General features: G+C 31.6%; 2 protein-coding genes and 1 long non-coding RNA gene across 14 annotated transcripts; 1 reads left to right on the plus strand and 2 right to left on the minus strand.

Annotated features, from left to right (window-relative positions):
* Positions 1–6,663: 6,663 nt before the first annotated feature.
* On the minus strand, positions 6,664–11,991 carry LOC112706426 (polynucleotide 3'-phosphatase ZDP-like). Of its 8 annotated transcripts, none has more exons than XR_003155739.2 (14): positions 10,906–11,991; positions 10,688–10,792; positions 10,296–10,386; positions 10,035–10,154; positions 8,979–9,041; positions 8,753–8,814; positions 8,425–8,496; positions 8,184–8,240; positions 8,072–8,102; positions 7,911–7,987; positions 7,702–7,783; positions 7,405–7,521; positions 7,197–7,287; positions 6,664–6,869 (listed from the first exon to the last, which is right to left on the minus strand). XR_003155739.2 is itself a non-coding variant. In XM_072200819.1 (14 exons), the coding sequence occupies exons 7-11, from the start codon at positions 8,756–8,758 to the stop codon at positions 7,765–7,767; spliced, it is 231 nt and encodes a 76-aa protein (XP_072056920.1). In that variant the 5' UTR covers positions 8,759–8,814; positions 8,979–9,041; positions 9,835–9,937; positions 10,035–10,154; positions 10,296–10,386; positions 10,688–10,792; positions 10,906–11,984; the 3' UTR covers positions 6,664–6,869; positions 7,197–7,287; positions 7,405–7,521; positions 7,702–7,764. The 8 variants fall into 8 exon arrangements, 4 of the variants coding, with proteins under 4 accessions (XP_072056920.1, XP_072056918.1, XP_072056919.1 ...); XM_072200819.1 differs by lacking the exon at positions 8,072–8,102 and adding an exon at positions 9,835–9,937 and having other exon boundaries at positions 10,906–11,984; XM_072200817.1 differs by lacking the exon at positions 8,072–8,102 and having other exon boundaries at positions 10,906–10,985; positions 11,175–11,983.
* Positions 11,992–16,085: 4,094 nt separating this feature from the next.
* Positions 16,086–17,631, plus strand: LOC112708354 (uncharacterized). Of its 2 annotated transcripts, none has more exons than XR_003156314.3 (4): positions 16,086–16,477; positions 16,801–16,959; positions 17,169–17,229; positions 17,368–17,631. It is a non-coding gene; the product is annotated as an uncharacterized lncRNA (long non-coding RNA). The 2 variants fall into 2 exon arrangements; XR_011864621.1 differs by having other exon boundaries at positions 16,122–16,477; positions 17,169–17,224.
* Positions 17,632–17,874: 243 nt separating this feature from the next.
* On the minus strand, positions 17,875–22,234 carry LOC112706428 (protein NPGR1). 4 transcript variants are annotated; one of them, XM_025757726.3, is made up of 6 exons: positions 21,830–22,234; positions 21,047–21,425; positions 20,682–20,940; positions 19,184–20,421; positions 18,664–18,811; positions 17,875–18,534 (listed from the first exon to the last, which is right to left on the minus strand). In XM_025757726.3, the coding sequence occupies exons 2-6, from the start codon at positions 21,239–21,241 to the stop codon at positions 18,224–18,226; spliced, it is 2,151 nt and encodes a 716-aa protein (XP_025613511.1). In that variant the 5' UTR covers positions 21,242–21,425; positions 21,830–22,234; the 3' UTR covers positions 17,875–18,223. The 4 variants fall into 4 exon arrangements, with proteins under 4 accessions (XP_025613511.1, XP_025613513.1, XP_025613512.1 ...); XM_025757728.3 differs by having other exon boundaries at positions 21,047–21,679; positions 21,830–22,151; XM_025757727.3 differs by having other exon boundaries at positions 21,047–21,394; positions 21,830–22,068.
* Between the last annotated feature and the right edge of the window lie 1,578 nt (positions 22,235–23,812).

A 23,812-nucleotide genomic window follows, 5' to 3' on the forward strand; every position in this document is an offset into this window, starting at 1 on the left:
ATTAATATATTAATATTTATAATAAATAAATAAATAGTTATTTAATATTTAGTATGTTTATATTATTTATTTTTATATATTTTGATATATTTATAAAAATTTTTTGTTATTTTTATATCCTACATATATTTGCCTACACTATTTAAAATTTGTAGATTCATCACTGTTCACTGGGTTTGTCACTTTACTACGCAATGCAATGGTCCTCCTTATACAGCACCGTCGCATGCCAACCGCAGAGTAACTAGTCTCCTACTCAATTGATATTTCATTTATTGATCCACGTATTTTTCTTATAAGAAATAATATTTGTATTATGTTTATACATTTTTATGTATATTTTTTTATATTTTTTATTAATCACTTTTAGTATTACAAATATAAAAAAATACATACAATTAATAAATATAATATTTTTATTGGTTATTTATATTTGCTGAAGCTTCACATGGAACCAAAATTCATGTTACTTATATCCTAGACTAGAGGCTACGAGCCGAGTTGGGTAACATCAACTTGTAACCTAAGTGAGGGCACTAAAAAAAAGATAAATTTGATTTAATCTAATTATCAGTTTATTTGTTTGTGTAAATAAATATTATAAATTTAAATTTTATTTTATATATGTAATAATTTATTAATTTATTAATTAACGATAAATTTTTAAATTCAAGTTCTCGATAAATCAATCTTTAATCTATTAAATTAAAAATACCGTAAAAAAAAATAGAAGCCAGGTGAAAAATGCAAAATATCGAACCCAATAAATTCAACAGGAAACGTGGACCAGAAGAATCTAGTAGCCTAAAGTCGAGTTCAGCTATAAATGCGTCGACTATTAGGAGGCAAGCCACATAATTATGCTTTTATTTCAAGAATCAACTTGGTGTATCCCTCCCTTTCACAAAGACTTTAATAAGGTCGAATCGAATTAGGTAAAAATTCAGGTGAAATCAACTTTACATAAAGTTAATATATGAAAACTATTAAATAAAAGTTAGTTAAATCAATCAAATTATCTAATTATTTTTAGATATTAACTTTACGTAAAGTCGACTGTATCTAAGTTTCTACTATTGAATTAATCGTGTTCAATTTGTGTTGATGAGTGACAATTCGTTTACTGTGTTTTACTATACATCTTCAATTTTAACCTGCTCAGTGAACCAAAAAACGGCTAATCATACAAATGATTGAACAAAGAATTCTCATCAATAATAGCATATCTATGCCAGTGAAAAATCTCTCACCAAACTTACAGCCTGTTTTCAAGGATGAAAAATAGATTTTTCTTTTTGTGATTAAATAAAAAAAAATTAAATTAATTGATTAAGTTTATATCTAAATCTATTAGATATTGAAGTTTATTCTATGATTTAATTCCAATTCGAGTAAATGTCTGCATTAAAAGCAACTGCTTTAGTTATACAATTTACAACATTATTCGTATTCCTCTGAATTAAAATTAAAAGAATAGAGACTCTCCAATTCCAATTTATAACTTTTTGTATATGCTTTGCCAAATCTCATTTCGAAATATCATTACCAAACATTTTTTGGTTTACCAAGAAAAAGGCTTTTAAACAGTCTGTTTCACAAATAACCTCACGAAATTTACTATCCCAAACTAGAAATAAACATTTCCAAATCGCATACAATTCAACAAAAAGAACACTGCACACTTCGACTTTTCCAGTGCAACCTTTCAACCAACATCCATAAGAATTGTGAACGATACAACCAAAACCAACATAGCCAAAATGAACAAAATAACTAACATCACAATTCAATTTAATAGAATGAACGGAAATTGAAACCCAATGCAAACAAAGTGAAGGAGGAGACAAAGATTGAAGTATAGCAAAAATGGTGTGAAACTCCCTTACTGAACTACAAATCAAACTCATCACTTTACTAGCACTCCAAGAGTCATCTGTATTAAATAAGTCACGATTTCTACTTCTCCAAATCCACCAAATGGTCAAGAAGAAAAGAAAAACATCTCCACTCCTTGCAACTCTGTAGATTCAATCACATAAATCTGAATTATCTAAATACAGGCCTAAAAGATTCCAGACTTCCTTGGCACTGGGACACTCGCGAAGACAATGAAGCATGAATTTATAACCACTCTAACACTGATGACAAGTACTAGATAAAGTTAAGCCACGATCCAATCGAAACTCTGCCGTAGGAATAACGTTAGAAGACTGAACCAAATCAAGAACTTATACTTCTCAGAAATATGCAGTCGCCATACCCACAACCAATTATCACGTTCATTCTAGTCAAATTTTCTTTTGGCTAGCCAACTGTATTCACTCCTAACCTAGTAGAGTCCAGAAGATGCCACACTCTACGACCAACCCGAACTCTCTCCAACATTTAAATCCAGATTATAAGCATTCAACCACTGTCTAACATCTTCTGAAATATTAGAGAAAATATCATGGAGATTTCATTGACCATCTTTTCAAACATCTCTAATAGTTAAATCAAAATCAGATATATGAACAAAAGAGACATCTTGAGCAATTGAACCTTTAATACTCTACTTGTCAAACCAAAAAAATTGATCAAATGACCCAGCACACTAAGAGAAGGCATTCTTAAGAGCACCAAAAGTCTTTGAGATACTCTTCCAAATATAAGAAATACTGCAAAGAATATAACCATCTAAAATTTCCTCGTTTCTCATATACTTTGTCCTTAATAGAACAATCCAAAATTTGTCATGACAATAAAAAAAATTGTCAAACCAATTAATCGAATAAAGATATATTAACATATGTAGGATCTCTAACACCCAGATTACTAAATTTTTTTAGAATAATCACGATACTTCAATTAACCAAAAAAAAGACCTCTTTTGTCCACTAACTCTGGATTAAAAATAGATTAAGATCACTAACCTTGGATGTAGTACTATTATATATGTGTGTCTAGATAAAAACTTTAAAAAGAATGAAAATAAAGAAAGAAGTCAAAGAACCACAAACCGTTATTATTTTAACTAATAATACAACACAATTACACAGATGAACACGGAAGGGTGGAATAGATATGACATTAAATTAAATTAAAAAAAATAGAACATAAAAAAATCCAAAATATGATTTAATTATTTTATTAATTTTTATTATTTTAATAATTTTTAATTAGAGTTTTACAATTTAAAAATTTGTAATTGATATTTATATTAGATAAAAATTTATAATTAAATTCTTACTAGTTATTATTTTTCAGCAAAAGCTCATAATTCTAAAATATTTTGCTTTTAGAATATTTCATAATTCATTTTACAAAAATAAATCTTTTAAAAGAATTATATTTTAACAAAAATAGTTTGAAGGAACATAACTGAAAGTTTTTATCTAATATAGAAATTCAATTACAAACTTTAAACTATAAAATTTTGATAAAAAAAATAATAAAACTATAACATCAACCGAATAATATTAAAGTTAGATATATTTCTACTTTTATATACACTTTTTTTAAGGATGTTTTCTTAAATAAATAAAAAATATTATTTTCGAAAAGAAAAGAAAAAGGTTTGTTTACAAAAAATCAACTTTTTTTTTGTCCTTCACGTAGATTGCCTCTTGGTTCGGTGAACTACTCTTTTTGTACTCAGTCCGTTTCTGTATGCAATCGGCAAGCTGTCCTCCAGTCACCCAGTTTGCCTTTAAGTTTGGTGATCTGACCCTCACCCTTTAGTGTGTGTTTGGATTACAGTTTGCAAATAAGAATTTGAATAAAATTAATTTTGCAAGCTTGATTTTGATGAAAAATAAGTTTGTGTTAAGTGATTTATGTTTGGCAATATTTATATCAAAATGGATTATAGTAAAATAAATGTTGTTTGGATTATACTATTCAAAATCACTTTTAGAAACAAAATTACTAAAATAGACCTCAACTTTAATAATTTTTGTATATTATTTTAATTTAGATATTTGAATAGATCTTATTAATTAATTCTATAATAAAATTAATATTTATATACTAAAATAAAAATAATATATAAAAATTGGCAAAATATACTTTTAATTAAAACTAACAAAATATAAATTTTAGAGAGTACTAAGAATAATAAAAAAAATTAAATATTTATCTTGATAGTAATTGAAATAAATCAAAAAAAAATTTATGATATTTTTTATATAATATATTTTTAGTACTCTTAGTACTCTTTTTTAGTATGTTATAATTTTTTATTATTATTATTTACAATTAATTTTTTGTTTAATTTACTTTTTTAATAGGATCAATATATTATATTATAAAAAAATAAAATAATACAAAAAAATATAATTATAAAAGTGTATAATATCAAATAAATAATTAAATAAAAATAGTAAATAATAAAAAAAGATCATTCATATAAATAAAAATAATATAAATAATACAATAGTATGGATAAAGGATAAAATTGGTAAAAGATAAATAAAGATTGAGTATTGATGGCTAAAAGCCCGTTGGTGAAACGCAGAAGCTTAAAAAATCACTTCTGCGTTCATAAATCAAAACTTTGCCAAATCAACGTACTTCTTCTCTTTGAACGTGGTTGTCAAACACACTCTTAGTCGTGTGTTTTACCAATTTAAAATTTCCACATCCTCACTCTCCTCTTTTCTTTTAGAATTTTCATTACAGATAAAAGCTTTTTTTCCTCTAAATAAGTTTCTTTTCTAAAAATAAATGTTTTGATAATATTAAATTAGATAATGATTATACAAAAAGTATATTTAGATTAGATCATATTATATTAAATAATAATAAGTATTATTATATTTAAAGAGTATTTAGATTAGTATTTTATTTGAACTTTTGTATATATTTAATATGTTCTAATTATTTTATTTTTTATTTTTAGTTTAAGTTTAATATGTTATTGATGATAATTAGTGGTTAAGAGAATAGGGGGTTAAATCTTGGTTACGCTTTTTGTTGCTTTGTAACTTTGCTTTCTTAAGATAGATACAGGAGAGATTTTGAGTTTTATCTTCTGATGTGAGATGAGTCAAAGCACAATAACTTGTTGGAATAAATATAGTAAGATGGAGTTAAGTTAAGCAATCAAGAGACATTTTGATTTTGTCTCATAATACACTGAACTAGAAATAGAAAAGATGGTAGAAGGTGATACAGAGATATATCCTAGTTTGGTTACTCAGTGTAATGTAATTTACATCCAGTCTCCATCACAACAATGATGAAATTTCACTATATATCTTTCAACAGTTTACATATACCAATTCTCTCTAAGATCTACCCCAATCCTATCTGGGACAAATCCAGATTCTAACTCAAACTGAACTTGACTAGGACTCACCCTAGCTTTCAATAGCAAAGTGCTAACCCGACTTGCAAGAAAATCCTCTCAAGATCATGACACAAAACAAAAAACTTACAAAGATTTTCTGAGATAACTATGACTTTTTCTCCAAATCTAGCCCATTGCCTTTTTTCACTTATTGACTTTTTCTTTCAAACCTCACCATGTTTGTCTTTTTTCCAATGAAACTCAGCCAGACTAAATTGAGAAAAAGAATTACAAAATAAAAACCATGAAGGAGAAGAACAAGAACAAGAACAGCTCAAGGAGCTATGGACACCGAAACAAGTGCTCTTTCTCTCTTACTCAATCCTGAGCCATTCATCCCTATTATAGAAGAGTGAAGCTTCCAAGGTTTGAACCAAGTTCAACACTTGGATTGTCTTCTTCTCCGTCATCAAAACTAGCAGCGGCGTGGTCAGAGGTGAGAGAGAGCAGAAGCAGCAACATGCAACCTTACCTTTCTCTCTCAACCGTTTTCTTCAAGAATCTTGAATCTGAGGCATTCAGTTTTTCTTTGGCCCTAAGTTTGTTTCTTGACCGTGGATTTCCAGCAGAGCACCATTGACTTAACCTTTTTCATAGTTTTCAGAATGGTACTTGTACAGAGTTGATTTCTTTCCGGTTTCTTGGTGATTCACAAATGGAAAAATTAGCTTTTGTGATACCACTACAACATTTTCAGGTTGAGGCAACATTTAAAAAGTGTTGTCTAAAGGATGACAAAAGGTTGCTTTTGATCTATGGCAACACTTTTGGACCTAAGGCAACGTTTTTGGGTGGCGTTGCATATGCAGCCGTTGCCTTAGATCAAGGCAACACTTTTTTGTTTTAAAAACAACGCTTTTGAGAGAAACACTTGTTGCTTTTGAGAGCAACACTTACCAAGTGTTGCCTTTAGTTGAAAAACAACAATACTTCAAAGGTATGTTTGAGACAACACTTTTTTAGTGTTGTCTTTTCTCTTATATTTTGGCCACTACTAAAAAGTGTTGTCTATTTGCAATAAAATGCAACCCTTTTACGTGTTGCTTATAAGTTTGAATTCGCAATACTTTGAAATGTTGCCTATTAGTTATGAATATGCAACCTTTTAAAGCATTGCCTTTTCTTTTGGATATGCAACCTATACAAGTGTTGCCTTTTCTTTTGAATATGCAACCATACAAGTGTTGTCCAATATTCAAAATATGCAACTAATAGAAGGGTTGCCTCTTTGGTAAAAATAAAAGTTACTTTTGTAATAAAAATACACAAAAATAAATTATTTAATAAATAAAGAGACAAAATAACTAATAATGAAATTTATAAAAGTGACAAAATAACTAATAATAAAATTCTAATTAAAATAGATATTAAAAGGTTTAATTAGTATTTCAAATACATGTTCATCAATAATTCTCAACAAAATAATAAAATTTTATCTAACAATAATTATCATAACAAAATAGTAATTAATATTTATCAAAAAAATATCAATTTACTTGCATATTTTATATCCATGCTTGACTTGTCCCATATGCTAAATCTGCAAATAATACACAACAAAAAAGTATAGTATTAAAACTGAAATTATAATAAATACTTCTTTATGGTATTAAATACTATAAATATAAAAGCAAATTACCAACTCATACTTTAGGATCTTTATACCAGAGGAGAAGCAAATTAATACATGTTTAAAATTAGCAAAACAAATTAAAACATGCCACTCAAACACAAATTACAACAAATAGTACAAGTTTCAAATAGTTGTGAACTTAAAAATATCTCCCGGAGAAGCCTTGTTGACCTCATTTGAGACCATAATTACTGTCTAAACCCAGAAGCATAAAATAGTAGTTATGTCATTTACCTCAATACAAAACTCTCCAGTTTCTGGTTCCTTAGCAACTGTTGCAGTCAATCCAGCAGCAGATGATGATTTCTCAGATGTATAAACAGATCTTTAGCGACCATAAAATAATTGAACCAGAAAACGATTGTTATAGCCAGTAAGAAAAGCAATATTTGCATTGCTAATAATAGTAGAAGACAGATGTGTGGAGTCTCAAAGAAGTCACCTGAATTGGAACCTTCACTTTCTCAATAAAATTATTGAGACGTCCAATTTTTGAGTCCACGGCTACTTGTCTCTTATTTTTCCAACGTTCAATATTGGATTCATTGGTGAAAATTACCTATAATAAACAATAGCGAGACAATAAACAGCATAGAGAACCAGAAATGCCATTATTATCTATTCATTTTAGTTAAATTGTGACCATCACAAGATACAAATAAAGGAGGATGAGCATAGAAGAGTTCTAAAAATCAAACAAAATTCTACAGCCATTTTTTTTAAAATAAAACAGACGCACCAGCTTGTACCCATCCTTGTATAAGCTTTGTAGTTTATCAGGAATTGAAGGATACATGACGAACTAAACGTCTGCACCCACTCTGTAAATAAATAAATAAATAAGCTTCTTAATACATCATATTAAAAGGTTGTAATTTATAAAAGATATTAAATCCAACAGCAACAATAAATATAATAGCAAATCTTAGACTTCAGATTCAAGCATACTTATTCACAGCAGTTTTTGCAAGACAGCCATCAAAATCAAATGCAGCAATTTTACTTGAGTCATTCAGGCCATCATCCTGCAGTTATAAGAATCCATAACATAGAATAAAGTGAAATGGGTGAAAATATATAGGCTGCATGAATTTTGGATGATTGAGTACCTCATTTTTTTTCAATTGGCTATCTGCAAATCTATATCAACCAGAAGATGTCATGCTACAAATTCTGACCTATATCTATTTGATAAAAAAAAAAGGTACCCAGTAATCTCACCTGTTCAAGATATATGATTGTCTGAAATGCTTTCCATTTTGGTAAGAGGGTAGCATCCTGTATCAAGTAATCATTCATTGAATATAGGAAGAGCCAAAAAAATAGAGAAATATAGAAATAGTTTAGAGGATAAGAATTAAGACCATAACAATATAAACATGATAGACTTTCAGTTTTTCACCATTAGGCACTAAAGCCATTACTAGGTCATCAAATAAACAAGAGAAAGGGAAAATCTTACCTTGTACTTGCTCTTCACTTCAGAAACTGAAAAGTTAATTTCCTCTACTACTTCAATGTCTGATTCACACAGCTGCATGCAATAAACATGAAGAACAAAGGGAGTTAACAGTAAATCCAATTTAAGCTGATGTATAGCATTTGATGGAGAAAACAAGCATCGACAAACAACCTAAACCAACAATTTGTGGCTTCTAGTTTAACTGTTTAAAGTTGTTTACAAATTGATGTTAAATAATACAATATCATTTTCTCAAATGTTGTTGCTTAATCAAATCCACAATTTTGACGTGTGGAAACAAAAATAACGAATGAGTACACATGCTTGCCTTCATTCGCTTTGTGTATCTCTGACTTTATCTTTTTGTATGTCCTCTATAGCTTTATCAACCTATCAAAGAAGTGTACACATAAATAGTCAGTAAAATTTGAAAAGAGACAGGTTTGGTTAAGTTCAATAACACAGAAAATTGAAAAAGAAAGAATAACTCATTATACTGGCATCACAAGTTAACTTTTGAGACTTGTTTTTTAAAGAAATAATGGAAATCTCACCTTCTTTTGAGACTTGTCATGTGTAGCTACCAATATCTTCTTCAAAGCTTCCTGGTCAGTACTCTGAAGAAACAAAAAACGTGCCAAACTTCACCTCAATAAAGTTGATACAAAATTCTCATCATAAGCTTCAAAATTCAAATTACAATATTAACAAACTTGACTCATTTTTCACTGGTTGCATCATACAACAATATAAAAAAAATGTATATTTATATCTTTCTTGAAATTGTGGGAAAGGGGGGCGGGGGGATGTTCTTAAATTGAAATGATAACGTTAAAAACTTGTTTCACTGATTAGAAAACTAAAAGAATAAACTATTGCAAATATGATAATATTGAAAGGCTTCTTTGGAGCAGCACATAAAATAGCCACTATTCACTTGGCAACTCTTTGGATATGAATCCAGCAGTAGGATCAGTTGTGCTGTGCAAGCCAAGGAGGCAAATTACTTTTAAATAACATTCATCTACATAATATTATTTGAAACAAGCAGCAGCATATCACACAAAGACCAAATTCGTATGAGCAGGCACAACTACCAGCCATAGGTTCAGCAAGCATTAGAGTCTCTTCTAAAGCTCCTATTAGTACATTACACATTTGGTGTTTGTATATTGGATTATACAGTGAATATGAAATGGAGCTTGTGGAGGTGAACTTATAATTCAACTGAAATGTTAAAGGGAACCAGATATATGGCATTCAAATGCTAGATTCTTGGAAATAATATTCATGTGATGTGATCATGTCTAATTGTCTGATAAATTCATAACCAATCCCTGCTGCAATCATCTTTCTAGTTCAGCACATAATGCAGTGTGCATGCTTGTGTTAGGATTTGACATCCAAGACCTATAGTGGCTCCTCCAGAAACTGCAGCATGTGCTACAGTGGTAGGATTTGACATCTAACCAGCCAGGGGTGTTGGCACAGGTGCTGGAGTAGGTTGAAAAGGCTATACACATTAACCACAAAATAGTCCAGCACCAAAATAAGAACCAAAAGATAGCAATATGTAATGCCTACGAAACCAAATCAGTATAGTAGCCCACCCCATGTGCACCAAGAGGAGGAAACCCTCCAGCCTTTGGCAAGGATCCTAGTAGTGGATTATTAGCAGGAAATGGAGCTCTTGCACCGTTGGGTTGTCCACATGAGTGATCCACATATCACTGAAAGGTGAAACTTGACATTTAGTTAGTTAGTATATTACTATATCAAGGATCATAAATAGAAAACCTTGGTACCAGAGCATATGGTCATACAATGCAAACATTAAAACATAGAAAACCAAATACAAAAACCTAGATAACCTTTTCCATGATGACGAGAAGCTGGCATCCTTGGAAGACAGCCAAGAGAACTGTGTCTTGGGTGATCGAACTTCCTATGACACATCTTATCCTAATTCAACCATAAAAGAAGAATTAATTTGTAAACGCATATCTAACATGACATAACTGTAATAGATCCATCAAAGTAACCAAAAAGGCAACATGAATTGTAACATCGTCTGGAGTAAATTAATTAAGATCCACAATGTCAAATGCACATAGATCAGAGCATACATTTACAATCAAATACTACCGGAGGATAGAATTAGAGTGAAGAGAAGTAACATTTTTGTTGGAAGATAAGTATGAAAATAGTACAGCAGTGGTGGCAATAAATTTTTGTTAAATATATCTATGAAAAAAGTTCTTACACATAAACTGAGACATGTTCTGAGAATTTATGACTGCAGCCACTACTATACACCAGCATAAGCAGCTACTACCAAACACACGCAAAAATTTTATCCAGCACATGTCTACATCACAACAGAAAGGCACTCGGTTTCTAAGTTTAAAGGTGCATATAATCAAAACATACATATACTCAGTTGCACACAGAAGATATAAACAGCAATAGAAATTGATTTACCGCATAGTCCTCTTGTGTAAGATGCCTTACAATCCATGTATTGAAAATAAATGGAATTCTTATTGACAAGAATTGAGTAGCTGAAATCATGATATCCACATTTCACACACTAAGAAAGAAGATCAGCAAGCCATGTTATGTAAGGTAGCATCAGAAAAAAAGAAAGAATGAATGGAATACTATTTTATCGAAAATCTGAAACAGTTAAATTAAAATCACATTGTTAAATTGTGATTACTAAAAAAAGAAAAAATAATTTAAATCGAAACCTAAGAGCCACTTGAAGGTGCACGACAAATTGGTAGAGTGTTTGTCCTTCGACATGTTCGAATTCGAAACTGCAAAAACAAAGAAAAGAAGAAAATGATTATGTGAGCTTCTTCAATCGATTAGAGCATATCAGAGGTTTCAGAATGGCAGAGTAGAGCAGAGGTTTCAGAACGGTGCGAGCAGAAGAACACGGCAGAGCAGCGATAGAGTCGATGACGACGGTGGAGATCGCGGAGGCACACGTGCGTGCCGAAGCGAACTGCATCGTGTGTAAGGAAGCATTTGAACTACGGGTCGAGGCGCATGAGCTTCCATGGCTTTCGATTCGGAATCCGTGCCCTGTGTGTCAAAACGAGCTTCCTTTGGATTAGAATTCGTTGATGTCAGGTTCAACTGACGAGGAATCAATTGAATTAATGATTTGGAGGATGCCGGGAAGAGGATTCGCCATCGGTAGGTTTCTGATGGCCGAAGAACCGGCGAGAACCATCTTCCGGTTGTGTACACGGAGATGGACAAAGCATTGAACCCTAACAGAGCTCCAACGAGGATTTCACGTTATGTGAAGAGAAATAGGGTTAGGGAAAGTCATGGTTTCGTAGAGTTTGTAGGGTTTTTCGAAATTTCATGTAAATTTTTAGAAGATTGGTTCTAGCAGGTCTAATTTTTTTTTTGGAAGATTGGAGTTCTAGTTTCCCTCTCTCGGGAACCGTTTAGAGAACACGTTAATCCAAATGAAAAATGGAAGGTGAATCATTATTAGGAATGGTAAGTCCCGTAGCATTATCATTAATTGGGAAAATTTCACAAGGTTTAGATTTAGAGTTAATTATTCATTTAGGCAACACTTAGATCGGGGAACTTATTTAAAATTTAAAGCAACTTTTTTTAATTGTAATATATAGAGGCTATAAGCGTTGCGTATTTAATTTACTGAAGCAACGCTTTAAATATGTTGCCTAATTGATTAAAGAAAACGCTCATAAGGTGTTGGTTAAAATAAGGTTGCAATAGTCTTATTTTCTTGCAACAAACATGAAGTGTTGCTTTTAACTATTTTCAACTCTTTTTAAGCATTGTCTTGAATATATGTTGCAATAGATCAAAAATGTTGTAGTGTACTCTTATTCGGATAAGATTTACCCATTTGTTGTAGCCCTTCTTCCTTTTCTTCTTGCTTGAAATCGGAAACAACTTTTTGTTCTTCTTTTTGCTCTAGTTTCTAATCTTTCCACTTTCTTCTTTCTTAGTTCAGGGATTTGATATGAGAAGAGTAGAAGAGAGAGTTTGTATTTGGTGAAAGTGAAAGAAAATTTAATTGAAATTTAATTTGCTTGCTCGGTTAGTGATTAGGATGAAGAGAGGTAGGTTTAAGTGTGGTCACCAAATTGGGCTTGGATTGAGCCAACTTATCTTTATTTCTTTCACTTGGTTCAGCCGTTCAGTCTTCTTGAATCAAGATTGAAGTGAATGTAGTGGTACAGTTGAATTGGTATAGGGCCAGAATGTGTGTGTATGTGGACTTTGATCATTTACTTTTTGTGCCTGTTTTATTTTCTGCACAATAAATCAAACAAATCACACAAACTATTGATAATTAACCCAATAATATTTAGTTATCATATCATCTTTATCATGGTTTAGTTTACTAAACTCAACAGTTATAATTATATTTATTTTAGTTTAATTATTTTTATTATTATTATATTTGTTTTAGTTAAATTTGATTCATAATAATTTTTAATATTTTATTTTAGGTTAGCTTAATGAGCAAAACTTTTTAAGAGGCTACGAAGATATCCTGTATAGATTAGATATGATTAACCATATTGCTGGCAAGTTTGAGCAACTGATATAAATATAAACTATGTTTGTAATGAGAATAAAATTTTGTATTTTGGATCCTCAATTTTATATAAGTTTGCTTTTTTAGCCTACTAGGGTCTTACGAACTCGACAAAATATATTGATGTGATCCAACGAGCTTGGCAGGACACACCTCAAATGAGCGGACTTTAATCATGTGGCCTATATGATTGAGTGGGACCATAATTCAATGTTGATGTTCACTTTGATCGAGAGATGGCAGTCGAAGTCACACACGTTTTATCTGCCCTATGGAGAGATGACTATTACCTTAAAGGATGTACCTTATTAGCTGGGGTTTAATATTAATGGAGATTCTATTAGTGACTGAATGAGTGAAAGGAGCTTTTCTAACAGGGACTTTAATGGTGGACATATGTCAACAGTTGTTATATTAGGAGTTGTACTAGGCCATTAATAAACAGGGTTAGAACAAGTAAGGTGACAAGTTATCATGGTTTAGAGATATAGTATGTTGGGATTCAGAAGAATATGCGACGGACGAGCGACTGATGCATGCAGTACACTCGAGGCTACAACATGCGAATTATAAGGGGCGTCAGACGTGTCTGACTGTCGAGTTCACATGAGGAGACTGCATTTTTGGAGGATCTGAATCACTGTGACCAGCTGTTTTTGGGTTCAACTGTATTAGCTTTTTTATACCAACAGATGTACCATGCCACCAATTATAGGCAACAGAACTTGGGTCGATACGGAGATTTGTTTCTCTTTTGGGCATATCATTGTATCCTTGCCTGTCGACCCCACGTATTTGAGCATAGATTTCCTTTGGTCTAGAGGTATTTATACATTATTTTTTATTTGTTTGATTGTATCTCTAAATTAATGTTTAAGGATGTGTAATTTTTGACAATCCATGAAATTGTAGGTGGGTGAATTTCGAGCCGCACAATAATACCGTAGAAACCAGACTTTAGATTTGGAGACGGGTTCTTAACAACATTGGGATTTATAACTTACGTAATCATCACAATTTTTTTAAATATATGTGTTTGTTATTTTTTGGTTTGCAATTGTCTTGCTTTTTATTTTGTTGTGTGTGGATTGTGCGCAGGTCAACTAGATTCCAAATATGTTGACCTGCTTATCCAACACATTATTCCATAGAGTATAGTTAAGTTGAAACCTCATGGCGTGTTGTGCGTCCACTCTTGTGCTTTCCATCGTAGAGTTGGCATTAAGTGGATCATGTTGTCAGGTAGTTCGATGGTTTGCAACACTTCTCCCTACTGAACTACTGAACATTGACGAGATGCACGCTCATGATGGTCGATCTTATGCTAATGGTAAGATATGCTTTAATCATTATGTAGATCATTTGAGCTATTATTTTAGAATATTCCAACCTTTGATGGTTCTGTCCTATTGATGTTTGCATACAAAAATAAAAATCATTGTATATCCATACTTCAATTTTTTTTACTTTCGACGATAAAAAATGCATATGTTCTATTATTGACAACCCATTTCAAACTGAGTGTACTATATAATATATTTTAATGATTATTCTTTAATATCTTATTTCTCCAGCATAATAAATCGATAATAATAGGATTCGAGATATTTTAGAAATAGATAAATTATAAAGTTGAAGTGAAAGAAATTTTGGTGCAACTAATATCTCGGACTCATTTGAATTTATAGGCTACATTTTTACCATTGGCTAGGGGATAGATCGTCCTTAGGAAGGGTGTCCCTAGGAAGGGTGAACTAAGGAGGTGAAACGTAAATCATCTTTCACTTAGGCGAACTGTATGAAGAAAAATTCAAAATAATCATTTTTTATTTTATTTAAGAAAAGTTTTATTTTTTTTATAAACTTTTTTCTTTTGATGATAAAAATAGGTAAAAATTTGTGCAAAAGTTAATAATTAAAAATCGTTAAAGGATATTTTAGTTAAAGACTTAAACATATCAAATAATTTTTTAATGGTTCTTAATTATTAATTCTATCTAAAAAGTGATTGATAAGACATGAAATAAGATAAAAAAATATATATTTTATTTAGAAAAAAAATATACATGAAATGAATAAAAAGAATTGTAAACATACATCCAGGGACGGATGTATGTATATAATTGTGGGGGCAACCGTCTCCGATCCATTATAATTTGAAAATTTTTTTGAGTAATATATGATAATAATATTTATCTGTTCCCATTAAATTATTGAATTTGACTCCATAATAATTTTTTATTTAATTTTTGGTATTTCATAGTCAATTTAAAAATTTCATATTAGATGTCATTAGAATGATCAATTCTTAATTTAAATGAAATTTGTGTTTTTTCTTAGAAATCGACTCGAAAGAGTATTCTTTATCTTTTTTATATTAGTTTTTTTTTTCATAACAATTGTATTAATTGAAAAAACTTTCTCAACTATGAATTTCAATAAGAATTGTCTTCTAATTATATGAGAAGTAAATTTTTAAATGAGTATTTACTTATATATATATATATATATATATATAAAAGAATAATACTACACATCCAAATCTTTTTATGAACTAAATCTAACCAAGTTAAATAATAATACTTGAAATAATGTTAGTGATAACTGATTTTTGTTATCTTAGACTAACTTGGATGGACTTGGTTAACAAAAGAACATGAATATGTAGCATTATCTTATATAAAAAAGCAGACATTTCGATTGTATTGTTAAAAAAAAGATTTTATATTAATAAGAAAAAGATTACTTAATTTTTTTAAAATATAAAACCTAAATAATAAAATTCTAAATTATATGTTATTATTTAAATTATTATTTTAGTGTTTTAATTTATAAATTAGATATTTTAAAAATTAACCATATTATATGTACATAGAAAATAACCACCTATATATATATATTGAAATAAAAAATATACATTAAAAATAAATTAAACAATATATATATTTATATACAAATATATAATAATTAATAAATAATTTAATAACTAATTTTTATGTACACAAAATATTTTTATTATAAAAATTATTATATATATATTTTGTCTCTACTATCAAAATTTTCTGGCTTATATATACAATTGGTGCGTGTGGGTGTATATAAAATAATAAATAATATATAGGATAGATATTAATTGGTGATGGTGTCCTCCTCAATATAAGGGAAGAGAAAGTGGAACAGAAAAAGGGGGGAGGGTAAGGAAATTTTAGAAAAAAGGAAAAAAAAGTACAGATTGTAGAAAGCGTACAGGGCAGCCAAATAAACATTAAATATATAAAAAAAAAGGAAAAAAGAGAAAGAGGGAAGGAGAGGGAGAGAGGCCAGGGTGGTCGGAGAAAAGATGGGGCTTTGCTTTGGTTGCTTCGACGGAGGCAACAGCAAGCGTATGACGAAGGAGGAAGAGCGATTGGCCGAAGAAGAAGCCCGTGCTAGAGCCGCTGAAGCCGCCCAAAAAAAGTACTTTCTTTCTCTCTTTCTCTCTCTCCATTCATGCATTGTTTCAAGGATTTATTGGATTTTTAATCGTTACATAATTATTTCCTGCAAAATATAATATTTCTATGTATATCTAAATTATCTATTAATAAATTGGATTTGTCTGCATGCATGCAACATAAATGGTGAGAGGTGACATACGTACATTGATACATACATGAGCCTCTACACATGCATGCATGCATGCAATGGCCATCTTAATTATGTTATTATTATTGCATATAATCAATTAAGTTTGGGGGTTTGAATTTTATTATTGTGGTAATTTTTTATGTTTTATGCAGGCAAGAACAAGAAGGAGAGGCAAAAGAAGAGGGAAAGCAACCAGAAGCGGAAAAGCAATCTGATCAAAACTCAAACTCCAACTCCAAAAGCCACAGCGACAATGACAATGACGAACCGTTTGTAAAAGTTTAGCGACTCAACACCTTACTTGATTTCTGGCAAGTATTATTATTCATTATATAATATATAATATCCTCTCATCGTTATAAAATTCAAACAAGAAATCCTTAATTAGCTTGCATTAAGCTTTTAATTGCATCTTGTTTACCTCCTTTTCTTTACTATTTTTCTTCTAATTCCATCCCAATTTTATCATAAACAAAAAGAGTTATTTGACCTGGATGATAATATTCATTTGTGGATGCAGTGGCAGATGGGTTGAGGCTAGTTAATTTGTCTGTCCGAGTCAACTGTTTCTTACATGTAAGGTATAGGGTAAATGATTAATGTATCTTCTAATTAACATAGGAAATTATGCTTTCTTTTGGGCAAAATGGAAGTGTCTGTTCACAATTTATTAGAGCATCATTATTTGTTCATTGGATTTTCTTTTCTTTATGGTGCAGTATTAAGTATAGGACCAGTCAAATTCTCTGCATGCACTGCCAGCTTCCCTTTGTAGATCCGAAGATAACAAACGCTCTCTCAAACAATTGTACAATCTGTCACATTTGTTGTCTTTCTGACCAAGACATATTTTGTTTTATTGCAAAGAATTTATGGTTTAAAGGAAACAAGGACAAGATGAGAATGTAGTTTGGTGTTTTCTTTAATTTGTTTTCCCCCCCTTCCTTGATATTGAATCAACTCCTTTATCTTATTGTCAAAAATGAACGCATCAATCACTTTACCTTCTTTATCTTTCTTTGCTGATATCAACCTACCGAAAATCAAAAGTGTGATCAAATTATATTCAAAAGTGAAAGATCTCGAACATTATTATTATTATTATTATTATTATTATTATTATTATTATTATATATCAGTACTCTCACAGCAGACAATAATTTCTAAATTATAATCCAAAAAACAAACTGAAAACGTGTAGAGCTTCTTGAACTTCACACCTTCAATACCTTAAATGGGCATCAATTGGAATAATGAAGAATATCAGAGTAGCTTCCTTTCAGAATACAGAAAAAATATCAGAAAGGTGCAAAAGAAAAAAGAAACAAGCATGGGCAAGTTCAACTGTATATATGGCACCTATTGTCATTTGCCAGGAAAATCGATTTGAACAGAATAAATGTAAATTTATAGAATTGAAAAAGGTGCTAGATTAGCTATACATTTGAACAAATCATTAACAAAGTAGTGGTTAACCGTAGGATGAGTATTTATTCCATTTGGTTGCTGCTGGTGTGTTTTCTATGTTGCTCTAAGTTGAGCTCAATTTCTGGTTCCATATTTTCGATGTCTAAATTACTCGAACTTTTGGATCGGAGCCGAAAGCTTCAGTTCATATGCAGCTTGAAAGAAATCTGCTGCTTGCTGCAAGGAACCTTCGTTTTTTGAAACTAATCCAAGGTTGAACCATGCATCATGGTTTGTGGGATCCAATCGCAAAGCATTCATTAAAAAGCTTCTTACAATTGGAAGTGACTGCATACCAAGTTTCAGAAACAATTCTGCAGTTGAAACAATACTGGGAATGTAATCTGGCTCGATTGATAATGAGATCGAGAAAGAAACAAAAGCTTCCTTGTATAATGATTGAGCTTCCAATAACCTCCCTGAAATATCGTGCAGCCATAGAATTGGAGATTACTGATTTCTTAAGTGTTCATGCATGGTGATACGATCACCGTGAATATGTGTAGTAGTGAAACAAAATTAAAAACCAGAGCAGACAGAGTCCTTACCAGTAATATGCCAACTTCTTGGAGAAAAAAATTCTATTAATTGAGCTTTGTCAATACAAGACTTTGCATCAATCAATGAACCGATATGTGCATAAATAGTAGCCAAATCCTGCCAGACTTCTGTTTCCAAATTCTTCTCTTTTATTGCCTGCAAAGAGTGGTGAACAAAGTTAAGGACATTCTTCTCAAGAATTCAGGAGATGAATATAATCATTACTCCACCAGTAATAATAATAAAAGCTGTCTCTGATCATTAATTCAATCTTCCATAGCAAGCATAGACTCATCTTTGATCATTGAAAATTTTTGCATAAAAAACTGGGTCAGGGGAGGATTGAGGGAGTTACTTTTAGCTGATATTTAAAAACATCATGACTCGTCAGCATTCACTAATATCGACATAACCATCTTATTTATTTAGCAGCTTTTAATAGACAAGTGGCATCACTTCTTTTCAATCAACTTTAATGTTAGTGTATGCATGGGATGTTTCAAATTTTCCCATAAAAGTTATACACACCTCATGCCTGAATCCTATTGCTTGACCAAGTTTCTTATCTTGATGCCAATGCTCCTTTTTTCCATGAATTAATGCCAGCAAGATTCTGTAGGTCTCTACTGCTTGTTTTGGTTTCTGCTGAGCAATTTGAAGTACTGCTTTCAATCTGAGAAGTTCTAGCTGATCCATCCTCCCAGCCTCGTCCAAAGCAAAATCAACTATAGTTTCAGCATCCTTAAATCGTTGCTGTGCGGATACTATAAGTGCTAACAGCTGCCAACCTCTCCCTGAGCTGCCAACTGTCATGTCTGAGTACATCATCATGTTGTCAAAAGCCACATCCAGATTCCTTTGCTTCGCATTTTCTAGTCCAAGGCTGAATATAGCTTCCGGGCCACCATTTCCATTCTCCACAGCACGATTTAAAAATTTCAGAGACTCTCCTTGAAATATACTTCTTTCAGAATCCAACACAGAAATTCTAGCTGCAGCTCCATAGCACATGCCTAGAAATTTATAGCCTTGATCCAAGAAATGCTCATTTCGATGCTTGGCTAGATCGATAACCTCGCGCGAAAAGTTAATGCCTTCATGTGCATGGCTAGGATCTTGTGAACACAGTTTTGCTCCAAACAAAAATGAAGGGAAGTGAGGTCTTTGCTTTGCTTCAGAACTACCACAAGCCTTCTTCAAAAGGTTCAATGCTACTTCATTCTGTCCTGCTGCACTATAACACAGAGCAAGAAGGTACCACCTCTCAGCTCGACTATAGATCCCTGGGAGGATCTGCTCTATGTGAACTGCCAATGACTCAAACATCCCAGTAACGGAAAGAGCGAAAGTAAGGTGATCCATTATTTCAGCATCCCAGTCAATTTCCTGAATTCCCACCTTGCACATGAGTATTAATAGCAAAAGTATTGCTTCTTCGATGTTACTCTTGGGTGTTGTTGGACCCCACACTTGCAACTGAGAGGGTAGACTTACTTCAACACCACCGTAGAGTAGGGTCTTAGCTAAGTCTTTTTGCACAGCAGCCAATCTCTGATGCTCCAAATTCCAAGGCTTGATTAGAGCACGACGATATGCAGTAACAGCTTCATCTAAAAATCCTGCCTTGATCCATAAGTTTGGAAGCAACTCTAATGCTCTGTGGAACATTTCTTGCAACTTGCAATCTTCACCAATACCCTCAGGCATTCCCTTAGGAAGTGCAGATTCAACTGTATCCACAATTATTCTGCACTCCTTTGCAGCCTCTGGTAAAAGAGAAAGCATCAAAGTCACTTGAGTTGGGACCATTGGGAGGCCAAAACTCTATCTACATCTACATCTCTATAATCAACATAATATAGATACTTATATTCAATTCATTCATATAGAAGAACGTTCAAGATCCACTTCGACAAAAAATGGAAGTTCCAATATTTTACATGCAAAATCCGCACCAATTAGCAAACAGATGTTTAGTCAAACAACATACAACACATGAAAATTATGAAGGTAGTAAAAACAGTACCGATATATCGGGCAAGTTCCTGTAATGATTTTGCTTTAAGCAAAATTGCCTCAAGAAGGAGGCTTACTGAATGCAATGACATCACATTGGCAACCACAATGTCTGCCTTGGAACGTGGTTTTCTTTGCCTGGTTCTTTCAGCTATGGCTCTGACCATCCTAGGGGTCAAACCCTTGATGTCTATGCCTTGAAATACTTGAAGAGCAGCATCAAAGTTCCCTCTTTGATACTCAAGCCTCCCCAGCAAAGCCCTGGCTTCCTGAAATTCATTTGAAAATTGGAAAATCAAATTTAATGGAAAAAGAAAACAGCCCCATATAATCTAATTAAATGCTCATTTGATCAAACTGAATTTCCATTGCTACCTCATAGTTTAAGGAAAGAGCTTCTTTAAGAGTGGACTCTACTTCGTCAACTTGGGTATCATCGATTTTGGGTTCCCAATCCGCAGTCCTGGAAGAAAGTCCACCGGCTGAGAAATCCCTTGTCGCCAGAGAATCCGGTGACTGTGGCGGCGCCTCCTCCAATTTGAATTGCTCCCCGGAGCAAGCGCACAACATCTTGAAAGTGAATAACTCAAAAGAAGACCAATCCAGAGAAAAAGAACAAAAGTGTGGATCTTTTTATCCGTTGAAAAAGCGAGTCAACAACGATCAATTCTCAGCTCACGCCTTCATGATGGGGACACGCACACCTTTAATTGAGAAACACGTCTGTGCAAGCCAAAAACCAATCATCTAAATTCTGAAACTCACAAAAACAACTCAACAGTGAACACTGATTATTACATAAACAATGCCACAACCTTGTCTCGTGAAACAGTCAATAATAATATACACAAACAACAATGAGGGTTCCAGAGTAGGTTGGACTAGTAAGCATAGCACATCACAGCATTTTAATCAATACAACGGAAACGATCAAAAGCAAGGTTAGTTGTGGGTAGATAGAAGAAAAGGGGAGAGAGAGAGAGACAGAAATGAGAACATGACAGGTGCCTGAAAAACAACGAGAGAGGTCAGAGTACGAAGGAAAACAAAAAACAAAAAAAAAGGTGAAGAAGAGAAAAAGGGTTATGATGTGCAGAAGAACACGGACGAGGTGTGAAAAGGGCGAGACAAACAATGAGAACAAAACTTTGGACTTACCAGAGAGAAAGAGAGAGAGAGCCCATATCCCAAAGAGCTGAACTTTAGCGGTATTCGACGCCATGAAAGCTACCTTTCTCTCCCGTTTACATTGCTTACCTGCAACAAAACAGGGACCAATGCCAACCCTTATTCCTATAATCTGCACTCAACTTGTTCAAACAGATATAAATTTTACACTTCTTTTTTTTTCATTTAAATTGTTGAGCTCCTTGCTTAAGGCTCAGAAGTTGAAGTGTGCGTTGATATTGGATTGGGGATTTTCATTTTCAAAGGAATTAGCGCGTAAAGAGAGTGAACGAGTTACGAGTTTGTTAGCTTTTTTTCTGCTTCGACAAGTCAATGACTATAATTTGTGGCGGATCTGAATTTTATTTGAGGGTTAAGAATAAGTGAGTTGATTATTCGACCAAACTAAATTTAGAGTGTATTTGACAACCACGTTGAAAGAGGAAAAGCATGCTACAGCTTCTTAAACGCTTCAATTTTTGATTTAGCTAATTTTTCTCTCTATAGACACAGAAGTGATTTTGGTTACAAAACCACGTTTACAAAAAACAATAATTTCTAGCTTCTGCGTTGTACTAATTGGCTTTTAACCATTAACATTTAACTTTTATTTTTCTTTTACCAACTTTATCTTTTATACATATTTTTGTATTATTTATAGAATTCTTATTATTTTTTTTACATGAATTTTTTTCTATTATTTATTATTTATATATTTTATTAATTTTTTATTTGACATTATATATTTTTATAATAATAATTTTTGTGCATTATATTTATTATTATTTTTTTATAATATAATTTATTAATTCTATTAAGTAAAATAAATTAAACAAAAAAATTAACCATAAATAATAATAATAGTAAAAAATTATAGCATATTAAACAAGAGTACTAAAATTACTAAAAATATACTATATAAAAATATATAAAAAAATATAAAAAATTAAATATATATATAAAAATAACATTATAATTTAATGTGATGTTATTTTTAGTAATTATCTATCTAAAAATGATTTTAACTAATATTATTCAAATAATATTTATTTTATTAAAATCAATTTTAGTATAAAATTATCAAACATAAATTATGTTGACACAAACTTACTTCTACTCAAAATTAATTTTATAAAATCACTTTTATTTAAACTACGGTTTGACCAACCACAGTCCAAACACGCATTTATTTGTTAGCTTTGGTTTGTTGTTTTAAATGGGAAAGTGAAACCAAATTTGGGGAAAGTGCTTTGACACCAAAAGCCAACTTAGCAAAGCAGCTGAATAAGAAATTAGATTCATTCTTAAATGAATTTCATACTTTTGAAGTAAGCTACTCAAATTAAATCAAAATATATTTAGCCAAATGAACTCTAAACTACGAACTAACATCTACTAATTGAAGAAGGCATATTTTTTATAAAGGATAAATTTATTTTTTATTTCGAAAATAAATAAATTTTTAATTAATTAAAATATAGATAGATTTAATTAATTAATTTATAGCAGAATATAACTGATGACTTGGTGAGAGATAATAGATAGAATTATAGAAACCACGTAGCAATTAAATATTGAAAGAGAATGTATGGTTAATCTAACCCCACAGTCCCACATCCCTCTACTTTTCAGTTTTCTTTATATTGACTTTGATAATGAGTACCACATGTCCGCACAAGGTTGTTATCACCTTAGATAAATTTAGTTAGTTTAGGAACCAATTTCGTCAGCTAGGAAATTATATTTAAGAAATGTAATAAATAATAATCAATAGTCAATTTTGGTAGTGATTATTACTAAGGAAGGGAATTTTATAACAAAATAAATAATAATGAGAGGTGTAGTGGTAGTAGGCGTTCTTTCTTTTTCTTATTTTGTAGGAAGTAGAGGAGAGAATCGAATCTAGTGAAGGCTGAAAAGTGAAAAGCAGAGCGGAGGGAGTGGTCTCTTTTTGTCATCATCTGAGTCAGCGAG

The sequence above is a fragment of the Arachis hypogaea genome, chromosome 8, assembly GCF_003086295.3.
Source record: "Arachis hypogaea cultivar Tifrunner chromosome 8, arahy.Tifrunner.gnm2.J5K5, whole genome shotgun sequence".
Classification (NCBI taxonomy): domain Eukaryota; kingdom Viridiplantae; phylum Streptophyta; class Magnoliopsida; order Fabales; family Fabaceae; genus Arachis; species Arachis hypogaea.

Bases quoted from the DNA above. Each gene is read 5' to 3' on its own strand.
- LOC112706426 (XM_072200819.1), bottom strand. The intron at 8,241-8,424 runs GTAAGATTTTCC...TACTTGATACAG, and splicing joins AAGTGAAGAGCAAGTACAAG to GATGCTACCCTCTTACCAAA. The intron at 7,988-8,183 runs GTGAGATTACTG...TTATAACTGCAG, and splicing joins CAATCATATATCTTGAACAG to GATGATGGCCTGAATGACTC.
- LOC112706428 (XM_025757726.3), bottom strand. From the start codon at position 21,241: ATGTTGTGCGCTTGCTCCGGGGAGCAATTCAAATTGGAGGAGGCGCCG. The intron at 20,941-21,046 runs GTAGCAATGGAA...AATGAATTTCAG, and splicing joins CTCTTTCCTTAAACTATGAG to GAAGCCAGGGCTTTGCTGGG. The intron at 18,812-19,183 runs GTGTGTATAACT...CACTCTTTGCAG, and splicing joins CAATAGGATTCAGGCATGAG to GCAATAAAAGAGAAGAATTT.